This window comes from Lonchura striata, chromosome 3 (assembly GCF_046129695.1).
Source record: "Lonchura striata isolate bLonStr1 chromosome 3, bLonStr1.mat, whole genome shotgun sequence".
NCBI lineage: Eukaryota > Metazoa > Chordata > Aves > Passeriformes > Estrildidae > Lonchura > Lonchura striata.
In genome coordinates this window covers 104337850-104354361 of record NC_134605.1, presented here as the reverse complement: position 1 = coordinate 104354361, position 16512 = coordinate 104337850, and the positions used below count along the sequence as shown (strand labels likewise).

General features: G+C 39.8%; 1 protein-coding gene across 8 annotated transcripts in view; it reads left to right on the top strand.

Annotated features, from left to right (window-relative positions):
• Window positions 1-444: 444 nt before the first annotated feature.
• The window catches only part of PUM2 (pumilio RNA binding family member 2), a 67614-nt gene continuing 51546 nt past the window's right edge, over window positions 445-16512 (top strand). For 6 of the 8 annotated variants that reach the window (XM_021525342.3, XM_021525340.3, XM_021525346.3 and 3 more), the window contains exon 1: window positions 854-945. In XM_021525342.3, the coding sequence (XP_021381017.2) occupies window positions 865-945 (81 nt within the window). In that variant the 5' untranslated portion in view covers window positions 854-864. Of the gene's footprint in view, window positions 669-853; window positions 946-8392; window positions 10595-16512 lie in introns of those variants that run through there. The other 2 variants (XM_021525344.2, XM_021525343.3) reach the window with 2 other exon arrangements.

The following is a 16512-nucleotide window of genomic DNA, read 5'->3' as shown; positions in this document are numbered from 1 at the left end:
AAGTCCTCTCATACGGGACATGCTCCTGACCGCACATCATCGTTGTGGCCTCCACTGGACCCCCTCCAATAGTTCCCTGTCGTTCTGGCACTAGGAGCCCAGAGCTGGCGGCAGTAAATGCAGGAGAGCACAAGCACACCAGGCCAGCGCTACTGACGCTGCCGGCGAGCAGGACAGGGACGGGGACAGGGACGGGGATGGGGACGGGGACTGGGATGGGGACAGGGACAGGGACGGGGACAGGGACGGGGATGGGGACAGGGACGGGGACGGGGACAGGGACGGGGATGGGGACGGGGACACCCCTCCGCCGTGCCCGCTGAGGGGCGGCGGGCGGCGCATGCGCGGCGGAAGGGGCCGGGGGCCGCCGCCTCCTCCCTCCGCCTCCCCGCGGGCCGGGCCGGGGCGCGCAGGCGCGGCGGGGCCGGGGCGGGCAGGGGCGGCGGGGCCGAGCGGCGGCGGCGGCCGGGGGGAGCGGCCGGGGAGGTTCAGCCGCGCTCTCGCTGTCCCTGTCCCTCCGCGCGATGTTGTTGTGAGCCCCGAGCGGGCGGGAGGGGAGGCAGGAAGGAGCGGCGCCCAGCGGGAGCGGCAGGAGGAGGAGGAAGGGGCCGGTGGGCGGGCAGGCGTGTCCCAGCGGCCGCTCCGGCTCCGTCGCCGCCAGCCAGCCCGTGAGTAGCCCCGGGGGGCCGGCGCCGCGCTGGGAAGGCCGCGGGCGGGCGGAGCGGGCGGGCGGGCCCCCTTCCTCCAGCCCCCTTTTGTCTGCGGGTTCGGCTGCGCGCCGAGGGAGGGGAGAGGGAGGGAAGGAGGAGGAGGAGGAGGAGGAGGAGGAGGAGGAGGAGGAGGAGGAGGAGGAGGGAGGGGGCCATGTTGTGGCAGGTCACCGGGCGGCGCGCGGCCTGCGCGGCGGCCTCGCCGCCTTTGTGTCCGCCCGGGAGCGGCGCCGAGGTGGGGACGCAGCGAGCGCCGTGAGGGGCGGCGGCGCCGGGGGAGCGAGGAGGGAGGGAGGGAGGGAGGGGCGGCATTGTGCGGTCGGGGAGCCGAGCCCGGCCCGGCGGGGCGTGCGGGGCCGCGCTGCTGCCCGGGGCAGCGCCGGGGCCCGGGGCAGGCGGGGGCGGACGCAGCCCCGGGGCTGCAATGGACTCGGGCTCGGGGGGAGCGGAGACAGGGGCGGCGCTCGGACCCCACGGGCCACTGCGTGGCTGGGATCACACGGGCTTTGTTCGAACGTGCGAAAAACTTGTGTTGTTTTTTTAGTGCTCTTAAAGATAATAACCGCTTCCTGAGAGTGCAGCGAGAAGGCCAAATGCCTTTGGTAAGCTGGTGGCACACAATGAAGCGGTAGGGTTTGATTCCACTTCAAATCTGCCTGTGCAGACCACAAAAACAAAAAGTTGAGGGAAATGCCTCCTGTCCTGAGTGGATCGTGCCTACAGAGAACAGTTTGGGGTTAATCTCCGTGGCAGTTATTGTGCAAAGATTTTCGGGTTTTGTTTCGGCATTGTTTTCTCGTGTATTTCCTAAGGTCAGATCCTTATTTCTTTGAGAGAAAATATTTTTGGGACGGTTTATATTCTTCTGGCTTACAGTTTGTAGCAAGATGGCTTAATACCAAAATGTGCAGCATGTTTGAGATGTGATAAAGAGCCTCTTATCACCTGATTTCGGGATGCTTTTTTTCTGAGCAATTAGATGTGTATGAGCAATGTGAATCAGTAAAACTCTTAATTCGCCTAATATTCCCTACATATGCTACAGTTAACAAAATACTTTGAGGTTTATTTTACTTTCTCTTTGTTGCATCTCCACTGAGAGATCAGGCCTTCATAGTTTCAGTAAGCTAATGGTGTAGCTCTTCAGGTATGTGGGATATGAATGCATTCAAAATATAAACTATGCCATGTTACCATTTTTACACATAAAGCGTAGTTTTGTGTTATATTTAGTCACGTCTAGGTTTAAAACCAGATGTTAACAACAGTCGCAGTTTTATTGAGAAGCTGAGGGAAATGCTGCCTGCTTTGCTCAACAACTGTGTCAACGCGAGTATAAATATGCTAGGGAAGTGGGAGAAGGAAACTCGCATTAAAAGGGAAATGCTAATTTAGTGGTGGTGTCGTTTGGGTTATATGGGTGGAAATGACACCAGATCACCTGACAGTTTCTGAAGTGTTCAGAGTTGAAAATTTGGAATTTGGCCCAGCAGAATGGTTAGTAGGCAAATGCATGTGAGAAACTGCTTGATAATGCACATTCTGCAGTATATTATGTGGATGTTGTACAAAGGAAAGTCCATGTTATTTGAATACTCTGTTTTCTGCATTAATAACAATGGTTTGATTTTTTTCCCCTCGTAGTATCACTGTAGTAATAAATCTTCTATTTGAGGCATGTTGGCACAGCGCTGAGGCAATTGTAATTGTATCTGGTATCGTGATTGAGCTAATAGTGCAAGCAGTTGGCTGAAAGAGCTGGGCTTGCATGTCTTTTTATAAGAAGATGCCTCTTGTTATGACAGTGTATATTAAATCTTACAGTGGATTGTGGAGTACACTGAAGGCTTTATGTAGTTGTTTTCCTTGGGTGTTTCTCTGCAATGTTCTCGGTGGGCCAGATGTTGCAGGTGTGTTACAGAACGTCAGCTTGCTGAAACTGTGAACTAGATTTGATTTTTAAGCAGCACTTTCTAGTTCACTTTTAGATATTGCCCCCTCTCCTTCATTTAGTGATACTTGAGTGTGTATTGAATAGTCAGCATGTGTAGAAGCATTCTCCTTGATAATTTAATCTTTCTTTTTACAGTGGTTTCCAAAATTCCAGAATTGTTAATCTAAGTTTTTTACACAGAGGCAAGTAAGCCAATAGAAGTTTTGAATTCCTACTTGTATGTCTTCCTGCTTATTTTTCTGAATGTGGAATTATATGAAAATTAACTGTCTATTGCACTAAAAGGAAACCTAAATTCTCTTGGATGTTAAATTCTATGTTGAGAATCTCCTGTAAAATGAGCATTAATACATTGGATTTTCTTTTTACAAAGTTTGTTAGAAACTCTACAGAGGAAACGCATAAGACAGTAGACATAATGTATAAATGCTTCTCATTGTGTGTATCAAAAATGTAGATGTGTATGAGAGTTATCAATCTTCTTTATCTTCAAGTAATTTAAGTGAAAATGTTTGCCCCATTTAATTGCAATTTCCCCACCCATAACATAACTCTTGTCTTGCTTATTCCATGTAAGCCAATGCCTAGGCCTTTGTCTTGGCAATGAGGAAAGAAATCTTTCCTTTAAAACCTCCTGTAACAAATATTACCAATTGTGTAGTGTTGCTAGTAATGAAGTTGGAGGCACTTCACAGTCATGTAGTGGAAAACCATTTTAAATTACATCAAAACACGTAAAGGATTCAGTTCTAGCTGCTTCGGTGTCATTTCAAACAAGTTATATAAAATTCATACAATGGTTGCATGCTGAAACTTTACAGCAAGATTTAGTTTGGATCTCACTCAGAGTACCTGCTGTGGCTTTTAGAATAGTAGGCAAGAGCTGGTATGTGAAATGTTTAGCTTACAAATAAAGGCTACTTATCTCTAAAGATTATATTTCATTATTGCTTAGCAGATAGTTTTTCTAAACATGGTTATTTAAGAGTAGTTGTAGGTACGTAGAAGAAATGCATCAGAAGAGGTTATGACAACCATCTTAGGAGTTCAGAAGGAAATGCCTAACTCCATAGCAAAACCACCTCAGTAATAAGCCACATTTGACTTTTTTGCCAGTTCTCTGTATATGCATTTATTTACACTAAACTTGAGTGCTGATATGATCTACTGTCCTCTGCAGGCTATGCTAAAAGCACATCTGCAGCCTTTCTAGGCAGGCTTATTTTCTGACACCACATATTTGTGTACCTTGGACTACGTAATCTGGTCTACGTTTTGTAGTTGTGATTATTTTAAATTTAATTTTCCATACAACTCCAGGGTAGATTACCTCTTGCTTTATTGAGGTGTTGGCAGAAGTATCAGAGGTAATAGGTCTGGTTGTCCATCTTTCCATATAATGCTTTCAGTATGTAATTCCTAGTGGAAGTAAGTGGAGTCATGTCAGATCTATGTGTTCATAACTTTGCTGTTAGATTTCATCCATGTTTTTTTAGGAAGAATTTTGGATGATGGATTGAACTAGTCATATAGACATTTTGCATGGTTGATACAAAGTTTAATGTAGAATTAGATGATAAATCTCTTCACAAAGGAAGTGAGTTTTTAAAAGCTGCATTAAGTTCTGTAACTCTTCACGTGTGTATTGATTAAATACAAAGCTAGACTTACTGGAAATGAGTTTGTGTAGTTTATCTAAAAATAAGGAGTCTACCTTGACTCATATATTTTAAGTATCTTCTATTTGTCTCCTCTGTGATATATATTGCTTAAATTTTAGTTCTGGCATGGTACAGTGATGAGTTAATCAGGTAGTCTGAAGAAGTTGCAGAACTCATGTTACTACAGTATTTTGACAATAAGCAAATATCTACTGTAACAGTACTGATAAGGTAAAGTAGCTTTAGATCTTGCATTACTCAAAACCAAGACTGTTCAAGATTTAAAAAAAATACTCCTACCATATAATTGTCTATATATTATATTTTTCCTTAAAGATGCAACATTTGATAGTTTGTAAGACTCGGTGAATAAGGTAGAACTGTGTAGAGGGATTAATGGACTGGTTTATTTTGTCTATATTTGAGATCTAAGTGTTGTAGTCTGATTAAATATCTATCCACATATGTTAGATTTTAATTGGATTTGCCACTTTCCTTTAGCATGAAAAATAAGACATTTCTTGGACTTGAGTATTTTTTTCTCCATTAAGAAGTACTTATTTTAGATTGTAGGTGGTATTTTGTGTTTTATTTATATCCATTCAGATAATAAAAGGCTGATAATACATCAGTTATGGTAGATTAGGAATGTGTGAAGATCATTAAGTGTGAGTGTTCAGGCAGGGACACGTGTTTTTTCCTGAGAGGATTTTGTCAATACCAGAGTGTTTTGCTGTTGTCACTTATAATTGTTTTAAGCCAAGTCTTAAATGTTTCAAAGTGAGCTGATGAATTTACTTTTAATCTGAGTCTGAAATCTTTGTTTTGTGAAGACCCCCACATGTACTGTTGTGTGAGTTAGAGACGTTTAATGTCAAGTACTATGTTACAATTTTGTGTAGCTTAACACATTTGAAAGAACAATTGAGGCTGGGGTATAAGAGTGAGATGTAGTTCCCATAGAAAAGTTAGTTTTCTGTGCTACTTTGATACATAGTCTACTAATTATAGAATCAGACATGGCAGTATAACAGAATTAGTGGTTTTACACATCATGCTGAGTAATAATGTAAAAGAAACTGCTGCCTTTGTGATTGAAAATTGTATTTTGATTTTTTTAGCAAGGAAGTACGTGGGCAAGAATTTATAATATATGGAGCTCTACAATTTTAATATATTGTTTTGTAAAAACCGGTAGTGCTTTTTTTTCTTTTAGAGTCCTACTTTGGCAATGGCATTTAAGATTTAAAGTTTAAATCAGTAAACATATTTCCCAATAAATATTGTTCTTGTATTGCTTGGACTTCTTTTTTTTTTTTTTTTTCTTTCAATACTAATTATAAGAGCTATATATTTAAAGATATGTAGGAGAGCCTTTTTTGTTATCAAAAGTTTTTTGGGTTTTTTTTTAGCTTTTTTTTGTGGCGTGAGCATTTCTTGTGTCCTCCTAGGCATGGATGAGGTGTCCTGGCTGGAGATCAGAGGAATGAAGCATTTGAATGCTGGTGTGGAAGCCAGTGAGTGGGGTTGGAGTAGGGGTTGCCCCACCTGTAGCAGTAGCTGCAGTAACATCAGTGCCCAGTTCAGGTGGAAACACTCCTCACACTATCCCTGTCACTGTGGTGTCAGGTGCTTCCAATATCCAGGTACTCCTCAGTGGATGTTCTCTGTGCCACAGTTGGAATTTCTTCCAGCAGCAGGCTGGAGGGCAGCTGTGTGTCTGGCAAACACTGCTGGCCCACAAGAGATGGTGTTCATATAGGTCATACAGTAGGTCATAGATTTGTTTTTCATTGAAACAGTTGCTGTGTTTTGTGTCAGATCCACATCTTTAGGAACAGTATGTGTGAATTAAGCTGATTTTTCAATGCTGTAATAATAAAACCTAAAACTTGCCAATAATTTTGTTAAAGCAGTTATTTGTGAAACTGCATAAAATAATTTTGAAATGTTCAGTTGGAGCCATTTTTTAAACTTACATAAACATATCATTTTTCGGAGTGCCTGTTTTTTATCAGAATATGATATTTGAATTTATGCAGTTTGAAAAGGCACTCTCTCCTGGTAAGCTTTATGTGAAGTAATATGCATTTAGGAATGAGTCTTAGTTGTTACACATAGAGATGAGAATGTTTTATTCAGGTGAAAGAGAAGTAGAATTGAGTGTAGATTAAAATGTAACTCTACTTTTGCAAATGGTAACCTAGAAGAAAAACAAAATCCAGTTTTAAGCCTTTTGCCCTCAAATGTTTGATAAAGCTTCCCAAGTTTATTTTAAAAACTTTTGTTTTGGTTTGAAGGTAGGAATTACTTTCTCCCCCAGGATTCTGGTAGAGTGCCACAGTTCAGGTCTGCAGGGAACTTTCTGCACCTTCCCAAACCCAAGGACATAGGGACTGTACTCAAAATTGTAGTATGTATAGGACCAAATGTAAATACACAAAATTTGCTGACGTTACAAGCAGGGATGTTGTCTGTTGTATCTTCATCTTCTTCTTTACCTGTTGTTTCTCATTCTTTAATTTCTTTTGGCATTTTGTTTCTGGCTTTGCCTTTTACTACTTCCTTCCTCTTATATTGACCTACATAGGAAAATAGAAAACCTTTTACCTGACATCATGCTTCATGCTATATCACATTCTTTATTACTTGTGCAGAAGCTATAAAGTAGTTTTGTAAATCTAAAATTCAACAATATTTTATTTGTCCATTTAGATACACTTCCTGAGAATGAAAATGATGTTTTCCTTGCTAGTGGAAGTTGCACAGTTAATGATGCTGCTTTTCACTAGCATTTCTCAATGTTGACATGTTGTGTTGGTAAAATTATTCACAGATAAGTGCTGTATAACAGTTACATCTCCCTTCTGCCACCTGCTTTCCATCCCTAGTGATCAGAGCCATGCCTTTATCAGCAGCTTTGTTTAGTTCAGTCAGGTCCATCAAAATACTTCTGGATTCCTCTTGCAGGTGAATGTCATGAATCTTATATGTGTTTTCTGGTAACCTGAATGGGGGATGCAGAGGAACTACTCTTAATTTTTTGAAGTGCTTCAGTGGATTATGAAGATTTGGTGAAGGGGAAGCTTCTCTTTGCTGTGCATTATCCACGTGGGAATAGTAGTTTTTAATTTACTGTAATCATCACCTTACTTATGTGCAGTTTTTTGACTCATTTGCTTTCATTCTTCAGTAGCAATATAAGCCAGCAGAAATCAAGGGCAGATCAGGGGATTTCTCCATTTCAATTCTTTGATTTGAGTTCTGTGTTCCAGTGTTCTTTGGGATTTAGTTAAGATGGAGGTTGCTGTTTTGTTGAAGGTGTTTTCTGGAGGGAGATTGTTGTTTTTGGGGGTTTTGTTTTTGAAAACTATAAAGTTAGATGTACCAAGGAAATGGTTTTTCTAAAGTCTGTATTTATGCAAACAGTGGATGGAGTTTAGCTGGAATTATGTTCTGTGTCTATTACACAGACTGTGTAGGTTAATATATTAAAAATAGAATTTTATTGTGCATTCAAAGAAGAATTGAAAGAAAATTAATAGAAGCAAATATAGTAGATAAACATCTTGTAATTTCTGATGTTCAAATAATCACTGAATGGTTTGGGTTGGCAGGGACCTTAAAGATTATCCAGTTCCACCCCGCCCTACACCACCATGGGCAGGAACACCTTCCCCTAGATCAGGTTGCTTAAAGCCCCATCCAGCCTGGCCTTGCACACTCCCAGTGATAGGACAGCCACAGCTTCTCTGGGCAACTGATGCCAGCAGTCTCACCATCCTCATGGTAAAGAATTTCTTCCTAATACCTACTATAAACCTGCCCTCTGCCAGTTTAAAGCCATTTACCCTTGCCCTGTCCCTCTATGCCTTGGTCCAGCTTTCCTGTAACCCCTCTGGGTACTGGAAGGTGCATTAAAGTGTCCTCAGAGCCTTCTCTTCCCTAGGCTGAACAGCCCCAGCTCTCCACCAAGACCCCAAGAACTTCTCCCAGCATTGTGCTCCATCCAGTTTTCCAAGGGTATGTTGCAGCATGGTGGAAATGCTACAGCCTTCTTGGAAGCGTCTCCTTCAGCAGCCGCTCTGAGTAAGGCCACGAGAACAGCCATTTCAAGTCCATGCACACAGACAGTTCAGCAAAGATCTTTGTATGATGTATTCCAGTGAAGGTTTATTGCACCCACCACACCAAAGGGATCAGGGACAAAGACAAGACCGGGTGCTGTGTGCAAAGTTAAGTAGGGGAGGGCATAGGGGTGGTACAAAGGGCAGGGCAAAGGGCATTGGCTTACAGGGAAGACTGGGCTGGCCACCAGAGGTACCACAACCAGTGAGGAAACAGAGAAAGGAAAAACAGGGGAAGTTGGGACACATGGGGAAAGGAACTGGGATGGATCAGTGTTAAGCAAGAGTCCATGAAGGAGTCCTTTCTGTCCACCCAGGTGGAGAAAACACTATGGTAAGTCTCTCCAAGGCAGTGCTCTGGGGATTTCCCTGAGGAGAAAGGATTCAGAGGATTCCACAGGAATAGTCTTCTGTCAAGTAAGTCCCATGAGCCTGATGCCTTTAACTGGTGATTTCAAGTTAATAGAGAATATGGAAAAACCTTATATCCACTTTCATACCAGAAGATACCTGATATTTTTTAACCAATGCTGGGTGATACATAGAAGTTTGTTGAAAGAGTTGTTGCTGGTGATAAGACAAATAGATCAACTTGGCTGGAGTCACTAATGGATTGTGAAGAATCTTCAAATTAGTTAAAGTACTAAAGGATCTCAGTAGGAGAATAAGAAGTTGATAAATGTACTTCATCAACTGCAAGAAATGAACTCCTGGGAAGACTAGTGAAACATTATTTTGGGTCTTCTGAAAGCCATCTGAAGTATCTTAAAAAGAACTGAACATAAGGCAGACAATGTCTTTAGTAAAGATAATTACTTGTCTACTAGGTTATTTAATTTTTACTGTGGTTAAAATCTGGGGAGCTGCTTGTCAGTGTCCTTGATAGGGGGTTATTGAGGGGTGAACTGTGGGAATTAACACTGAAGTGTCAATAGTTGGAAGGCAGTTCATGCTATTAATAAGATGCTTTAAATTTTGGTCAGCCCTGAAGTTGGATTAGATTATTCCTTCCAGCTGAAATATTCTAAGTTAATTCACAGTAACATTGGAGGTCTTTGATAGCCCAGAGAAAGATCAAGTGGGTTATCCTGGAGATCCATAGTAGTGTTGAGGCTTAGTTTACCCTAATTGGAAATTATCAAGACTAATGGAAGAACTCCAGATGGCACAAACATTTAAGAGGAGCAGGAAATTCAAACACACCACAAGTGGATACAACACTTGGTTGAAATGAAAAATTTCTTTTGCTAAGTGTACACTTGACACATTGGTGTCCAAATTGACCAACCACTGGCTCAGAACTAACATAGTCTTACAGAGCATTTTAGAATAAGAGGCGCAGAAACACGCCAGTTGTTAATATTCTCAGAATACTGTGTTCTTCTATATCTGCTTCAGCAATAAAAATTGAAGTGGTGGACAGCAGTTACTAATGGGCAGCACTTCAGAGACTTGAACTGCTTTGCAGGCAGAGGAGGAGTCTCTAAAGAATAATTTTGCAGCATAGAGGAGGGCAGAGGCTAGAGGAGCATGCTTTGCATGAGAGGTGATAGCAAAAATCTGGATGTTCAGCTCCTCAGTACAAGATGTCAAAGCCAGCACCACTAATTTGTGTCAGGACACCATTGTCACCTTCCACATTAAAACAGTAGTGACCGTCCAGTCATTGACAAGGTTAAGTATAAACTCCTTAACCTAGAGATAATCATCCCCGATTCCCATTAATCTTTCTTTAAAATATTTAATAGTGCAAAGAGTTATAAAGGATAATGAACTAAGTATGAAAATTATTTCATGTGAAGTTTTGACTTTTTTTTCTTTCCCTCAACATCAAAAAAGCATTTCTGTCTCTGGTAGCAGAACATTTGAGGAAGATTGCTGTGTGCTGTGGCATCATCCTTTTGTTCACATCCCCATGAGACTGCTGATAGGCTTAGTGATCATCAATCAGTATGTAATATTTGGAGTTACAGAAAAGAAGTTTTTTGTAAAGTCAGGATATATTTTCTAGGATGTCGGACTGCTTGCAGATGTTCTTCCCATATGCTGAAGCAAACAGCTACAGCAGTGTGATACTGCCCAGGCTACTTGTCCTGTCTTTTCCTAGTTCAGCTCCGGCGGCTTCCCTCCTTCATGGCAAAGGTAGTTAAACATTTTGTTAGTTTAATCTAAATATTTTAGGTTGTGAATTTTAACATGACCTGGGTTTTTGCCTCTTGCAAAGAGGTCTTTCCCTCTTGCTTTTGAAGAAGCAAGAGCTGATAAGCAAGACTGACAGAAAAGATTTGGCTGTTGCAGCCTTTTCCAACAATCCAAAGGGTAGTGGGTGCTATAAAGAAAAGAACATAAATTGTATCTTTACCCAAAGTTTCGGTTGAGCTGCAGTTGCTGCAACTCATATATGTTAGAACTGACAAACATCTCTTAAGTTTTGTGAGTAGCTGCTGCAACAAAGAAACACCCTTCCTTAGAGGGGAAGAGGAGAGAACAAAGAGTCTTACTGAGTTCAAGAGCTTTTTGGCACTTTGTGGTCTGAAAGAGAAGCTGTGTATTTCAGTATTTGCAAGTATCCATCCTGACTTATGTGGGGGTCTGTTAGAACTAATATAGCCGTGAGAAAATGTATAGATGCTATTAAACTAGCAAAATGTGCAAATACTTAACAGGATGGAATGGACAATTCCTAGCAAAAATTCTGCCTTGGTTTTAATAAGATTATTTTGTTTGTTGTTCAGTAAGATAGACTAATATGTTTATGAAATAGAAATTGGGAAATCATTTTCCCATATGAGACCTCACAGTCATGTAGCCATCCCTTGAAACAGTGAACATAATCTCTTCATTCAGATTGAGAACAACATAATCTGTTTCCTGACTTTACAGTGGGAATTGCATTTCCTCAATCATTAATTCTTCCTTTTATAGATTTTTCTTAAAACTGTCCCTAGAAATCTAAATATGCTTGCAGTGTGTTTTTTTTTTATTTCCTATCTTTGTTTACAACTTTTATTTCAGCTTAAAAGTGAAGTGTAGTTGTGAAATATAACTATTTTAAAGTGATTTCAAACTAACTTTCTTCAGCAGATTTTTGAGACTTTTTCAGATGTTAATCACCTTTACAACACATAAATACTTTGTTAGTTTTCCATTGCAATAGCTCAAGTTTTATCTTAGCTGATTGATGGGATTGTTCTCCCTGTAAATTTAATACCCCTGTGAAGCTGTTCTGAAGATCATTTATTTCTGTTTCTGCAAGCAACAAGTTCTCTAACAACTTTTTTTGTAAGTATTATTTTTCTATGCTTGGATTTGCTCTGGTTTAATTTCAAGTTTGCCATTATCATCAATTAGTTCCAGTAGCATTTAGCTCCACCAAACTAGAAACCCAGATTATGGTTGTTGAATGTATGATTTAAGCAGCTTCTCAAACTTGAAAATAGCTAAAACTTTTCAGGCCTCACAAACTAGGAAAAGAAATCTGAGACTTGGGAGGATTTTCTGTTGTCCCTAGAGAAGAGCTGAGGGGGAGGGAATTTGATTCCTGTTTTGCAAAATCTGTTCCTTGTTAAAAAATCTTGTTCAGTAAGTTCCTGGTGAGATTTTTCTGTCATAGTAGTGCTGTATGAGATGGGGCAAATACTGTGAGTTTTTTGAATGAATTGTAAGGTTGGGCCTTTTTTTCTGTTAAAAAATTTAAATGTCTTGCAACTTGATTAGTGAGATATCACCTTATTGCCTGTCTGCTTGTGATTCTCAGTTTTGATAGCATAGCTGGAAAGAGGAAATATGTCTGTCTTTCCCCTCTCTTTGATTTGAAGTAGCTGAAAAAGGAGTATTTTGTGATGCATTGTAATGTGGTTTCATGTAATTGGACTGAAAGAAAAGCATTGAGAAGTTTTTGGTTATAGGCTTTAAAGCACCTCCCTAGATAGAAGAAAATTACAGTGTTGAATTTTGCAGATACTTGGGCAGTATTTTTAGTATTTTCCAGCATGTAGTGCATGGAGTAGGCAACTTAAAGTGAACTGTCATCAGGGCAGAGAAAAGGAGTTTTTGCAGTCACTTGATTGTGCAAGCAAGTTTGTTCTGTATGATTTATGTTCTTTAGAGACTTTTTCTTAATCACTCCTTCCAATCACATTTGCTGTGTCTGTGCCATTTCTGCCCTTTTCAGCAGCAGCATTTCAAACTGCAGGTGATGGTTTCAACTAGTGAGGGAACTGGTCCAGTTCCCCGCCACTGCATATTGTCTCATGTGGTGTCAAGTGATGAACTGCTGCTTCCTGCATGTGGATTTTGTGTTAGTTGTGTCTTTATTAACTATCTTCACCAGTGTCTTGCTGCTGTCCAACATACTTCTTTATATTTCCACCTGCCTTGATATCTCCAAATACCTGGCAGACCTTGTCGAATGTCTTCCTGTGAATGACTTCTTTATCTCACTTTACCAATTCCATTTCTTGTTGTATGAGTCTTTGTAATATGTATTACACTTAGAGTTCTTTGAAGCAGGGTCCTTCATACTTTAGTGCTTATTCAGTAGTTAGCATAGGGAGAGCCTGGTTTCATATTACAGCAAACAAATGGCATGTAGTCAGCTGTGCATTATCTTGGATTTACATATAGATAATCTATGATGTGTGCTTGTGCAGCAGTGGCTCTACACAGAATCTCTTCAGGTCTGTGAGGAATTACTGTCAGCAGCATAAACCTGAACAGCAGTGCTGCTTCCAGAGGGAGTGTGGGCTGGGAGCAGCCTTGGAGGACTAGAGTAGGAACCAGAGACCTGTGCTGGTGCTGTATGGAGCCAGCTGCAGTCCTTTTGCATTCATTCCCATGTGCTCCAGGTTCTAGGTGAGACTGTGAGGCCTTGTTCTAAACATGGTTATTGTGTGGTTATGGAATTTTGTTCTAAAGTTAAAACTTGTTTTAGGCTTTCTAGGAGAGTTTTACATGACATCCAGGTGGTGGAAGCCAGAAAACTTGGCTAAAAAAGACTGCATATAGGCATTCAAATGTTTTGCATTTACAGCAAATTTCTTGATGTGTTCTTAGTCATTTCCTTACACTATTCATGGTGTCAAGAAAATAAAAATACGGGTTAGTGTTAGTTCTTTTGCTTTATCTAAGTTCTCATTGATGGGTTTAGAATGCCGTTTGCCTTTTTTAATGTGATTTAAAATTGGTGGTTTTGAAAATATGACACTGCTGTATTGCACAGAGGAGCTGCATTTAGCTTTCTGAACTACCTTGACTCGGTACCAGTTACATTAAAGTCAGGGTGAAAAAGGCCCTTGTGTGTCTTTATAAAGAGTTATGTGAAAGCTTTTTTCTCTTCAGTGTAAAGATGAAGAGAAAAGCAAAGTGGATAAATAGTGAAGGGAAGCATGTAGTTGGGTAAATGATTTCAGGGAATACTTTGTTTTGTGTGAAGATTAATAACCTGGAATTTAGACATCTAACCAGAGATTTTGCTCATAAAATCACCATCTCATATTTTTCTAGAGGATAATTCAAATGTGGATTGTTTCTATTCACAAATACTGCTTTTGCTTGCCCTATATAATGTGCCTGTCTGTGTACTGATAGAAGCTTTTACATGTAACTGCTCTTAAATTTTTGGCTTCTTAAATGAAAAAGTTGAAGTATTTGTCTTTAAATCCATTGAAGCACAGATGTATCAATAGCAATCTTTGAATTAATTCTTGTTAAAAAGCTTTTGTCACTTCAATTTCAATTCTAAATAGCCTGCTTAATTCTAGTTTTTTACTTTCATTTACTGTTGCTGGTGTAGTCTTTGGTGTTACTTTAGATTTTTACTGCCTTTGGAGGACTATGCTATCACTTAATGGGATATTAATATCCAAAGCTAGGCTGCAATTCTTAGTGAATTAGTAGTGATGCTTACTGAGTTAAAAGTAGTCTCTAGTTGTGTTTTTTTAGAGTTGGCTGGTTTTTCCAGCTTTTAGGCAATTGTAGAAATCTACAGGTAGTTTAAATGCTTGTTGTCCAAAGGGAACATCCTTAGAAAACAGCTGAAATCAATGATAACAGCAATTTCTTTAAATGTCCGTTCACCTGCTGTAGACAGATAAGTAGAAAACACATATGCTTCCCTGTAGCAAGGGAGGAACTAAAACAATACACTAAAAGAAGTTAGTTTTACCATTTCCTAGCTCTCCTTGAGGTTATGCAGAGTATAAAAGCGCAAAAAAATTCAAGGTGGATTTTGAAGCAGACTGACACATATGAAACCTTGGGTTTTTTCACTGTTATTTTATGCTGGGGATACAGAGAAGTTGTTTGTTGTGTCAGCACCCTTCTTTGCAAAAGGTAGTTGTTTGTAGTGGAATGAGGAGTCACGAGGCATCTAAAAATTCCAATTTGTTTGTTTGTAAGGTTTTTTTGTACTTTCAGCTGTTCAGTTCATTGCATAAGAACTAGGTAGTTTCATCTCTGGTTGTAGCACTCACTTTGAGAAAATCAGACTGTTGGGTATTGCCTAGTTTCTTCTTGCGTGCTTAGGAGGGGGGAAAAAGTAAACCTGAAAGGCCAACAGTTTGTTCAAATGGTAGTGGATCATGAGTTTCATGATGCTGGAAACTTCTGAGCAGGAGAATTACTGGGAGAAGTTCAGTTTTTCCATGTAGTTTTACTGAAAACTAAATCCATGACAAATTAATATTTTGTGTGGCAAATGAATTTTCCATATTCTGGAGGAAACAAAATGAAAGTAAATGCTCTGAAGAAAGGGTTTGTTACTTATCAGTTGCTGGGGGTGGGAGGAATGTTTGTGATATCAGCTCTACAACAACACAAAATAAAATGTTTCCTGGAAATTCTGTTAGACTGACTTCTGGAATTTCATCAGCCCCACTTTTCGTAGGTGTGGTGTCCATGTGTATGTACATACATATAAAATTATTTTCTTCATACAAATTATACTATGTATAAATGAGTTATGTTCTGTGGGATTCCTTAGCATCACATTTAAGGGTGTGTTACAACCCCATAATTTTTCAAACATAAATTTAAAGTCTGTGGGTTTTTTTTTTACTTATCAGACATTTGTGTAGGGGAGATGTTCTGTTTCAGATTCCTTGGTAATAAACAGAAAAGTGAAGATAGTTGAGATTTCTAAAGAAAACACATCAGCAAAAATTATTCTTGATTAAAATGTAGAAAATTAATTTATGGAAATTTTACTTGATTCAAGGCCTGTGGGTGCCAGTGTTGCAATTCTTGTTAACATGTTTAAGACAAGCTTGTTGACTCTATTAGAATGAAAGCTATGTTTGATTAATCATTACAAAATACATTGAGATAAATTGTCCCAGTTCCTGCTTGTATGTAGATACCTTTAGAGTTTATACATAGTTTTCATCTTCAGAAAAGGCAACGTTTTAAGCCTTTTTTTATATTGCCTAGAAAGCGCTCAGTTTTTTTTAAGGTTTTTAATTTACTACATAAAATTTTCGAATGAGAGCAAACGACGAAGTAATGAAAGCTGATGTCTCAAAACAGCAGCACATCAAAGTAATGTCACACTTCTGTATAGAAATAGCTGGATTGTTATTACTCACTGACAGAGTCTTTCTGTGTAGAACAGGATAATAATGGTTAGAAATTTGGCTCTTAAATTGCTCTAAACTTGTGTTATACCACTTGTAGCACTTGCTACTGCTACCAGAAGGGGGATGCTGATGAACCAGCTTAACAAGAAGTGTAGATATTTAAAATTAGAAAAAAAAGTTTACTCATATGCATATAAGTAACCAGCACCAATTAAATTAAGCATATTTAGACAGAAACTTCAACTCATATTTCATTTCACAGCTTTGTTTTCAAATTTCTGAATATATTTAGTGTCTCCCTTTTTTGTTTCTGGTATATTTATGAAGGATCATTGGAGTGAGTTGCAGAATAATGTGTGCAGCAAAGGAAGATGAGTCTCACCAAACTACATGAGATTTGTACCTAAACTGTTTCATATTGGTGATTAAACCTGTATGAAAAAAATTTCTTGTATTAAAAATAGTTCTTCAGTTTGATTTCTGAGC